General features: G+C 38.7%; 1 protein-coding gene across 1 annotated transcript in view; it reads left to right on the forward strand.

Moving 5' to 3' along the window:
• The window catches only part of LOC104941717 (protein CIP2A homolog), a 6,144-nt gene extending 5,546 nt beyond the window's left edge, over positions 1 to 598 (forward strand). Inside the window, exon 8 of the mRNA XM_010766851.1 lies at positions 578 to 598. Within this exon, the coding sequence (XP_010765153.1) occupies positions 578 to 598 (21 nt within the window). The remainder of the gene's footprint in view (positions 1 to 577) is intronic.
• The last annotated feature ends 556 nt before the right edge of the window (positions 599 to 1,154 follow it).

Genomic DNA, 1,154 nt, shown 5'->3' on the forward strand with positions numbered 1-1,154 from the left:
AAATATTTCTTTAGTTTTGTTCTTTGGAAATCAGAATACCAAAAAGTTAATGGTCAATAACATAAGTTTTTGGTACAATATTATAAATATATATATTATATATATCACACAATATTATAGTTATTCATGTGGGAGAACAGACCGTTTGAAATGAATTAAGTAACTCACCCCAAAAAACATTAAAGTATGAAAACCCTATAGAAATTCAAAAAGGAAGAGATGTTGTAATGGATGGCGCCACCCCCCCCTTCGTAAATACATCATACAATAAATTATCATAAAAAATAATATCTTAGCATAACTGCAAAAATACATTCACAAGCATTACCATCTCAAACCCTGGGTTTGACATCTTAACCATTGACGAAGATTTTGTTTTTCTTTGCAAGCCATCCTGGTCAACCTTAAGGCGAGACTACGGCAGGCAAAAAACAGCTCGTTTTTCAAGCATGGTTAATTTTTGAGAATTTTGTGTGCTATTTTGGAAATTTCTATAAACATGTTTTCCTTATCGGGCTTTGGAAGAAAACGTAACAAAAATACACATTTAAAGTGTTTAATATATTTCTGTATTCAGATCCAACAGCTGCGGTATTAACACATACTACTAGGGATGCACCGAATATTCGGCCGCCGAAAATTATCGGCCGAAAATGGTTAAAAAGGCCCTTTCGGCTTTCGGCCGAAAGGGTTCTAGCACCGAAAAAATATCACCGAATGTCAGAGAGCAGGGTTACGTTGGTAAGCTAACGTGTTGTTGTGATGACGTAATCAAAACGAGGCGACAAGCACGGCGCGCGACCATGCTCGCGGCTGGCTCACAGCCAACATGTCTGCCGCTTGGAAATATTTAAAAATATCAGAGAAAGAGGCGCGGATTGCGATTTGTAAAACGTGTTCAGCTGACATTTCTCGAGGGGGTGTAACTGCAAAGACTTTCACCACTTCGGGATTACTCCACCACTTGAAATCAAAACACCCGGACAAATATGCGGAGTAAGATCAAATCACAAGCACTGACAGCGAGAGACTGTTCAGCGCTGCCTCTCATGTGCTTGATGAGAAGAGGAACAGACTTATGGCTGATAAAGCAGAGAAGCTACTGTTCATTAAAAATAACCTCCCACTTTTCCTTAATAAGTAGACAAGGCTGG

Source organism: Notothenia coriiceps, unplaced genomic scaffold (genome assembly GCF_000735185.1).
Source record: "Notothenia coriiceps isolate Sejong01 unplaced genomic scaffold, NC01 NC01_scaffold00003769, whole genome shotgun sequence".
Lineage (NCBI taxonomy): Eukaryota > Metazoa > Chordata > Actinopteri > Perciformes > Nototheniidae > Notothenia > Notothenia coriiceps.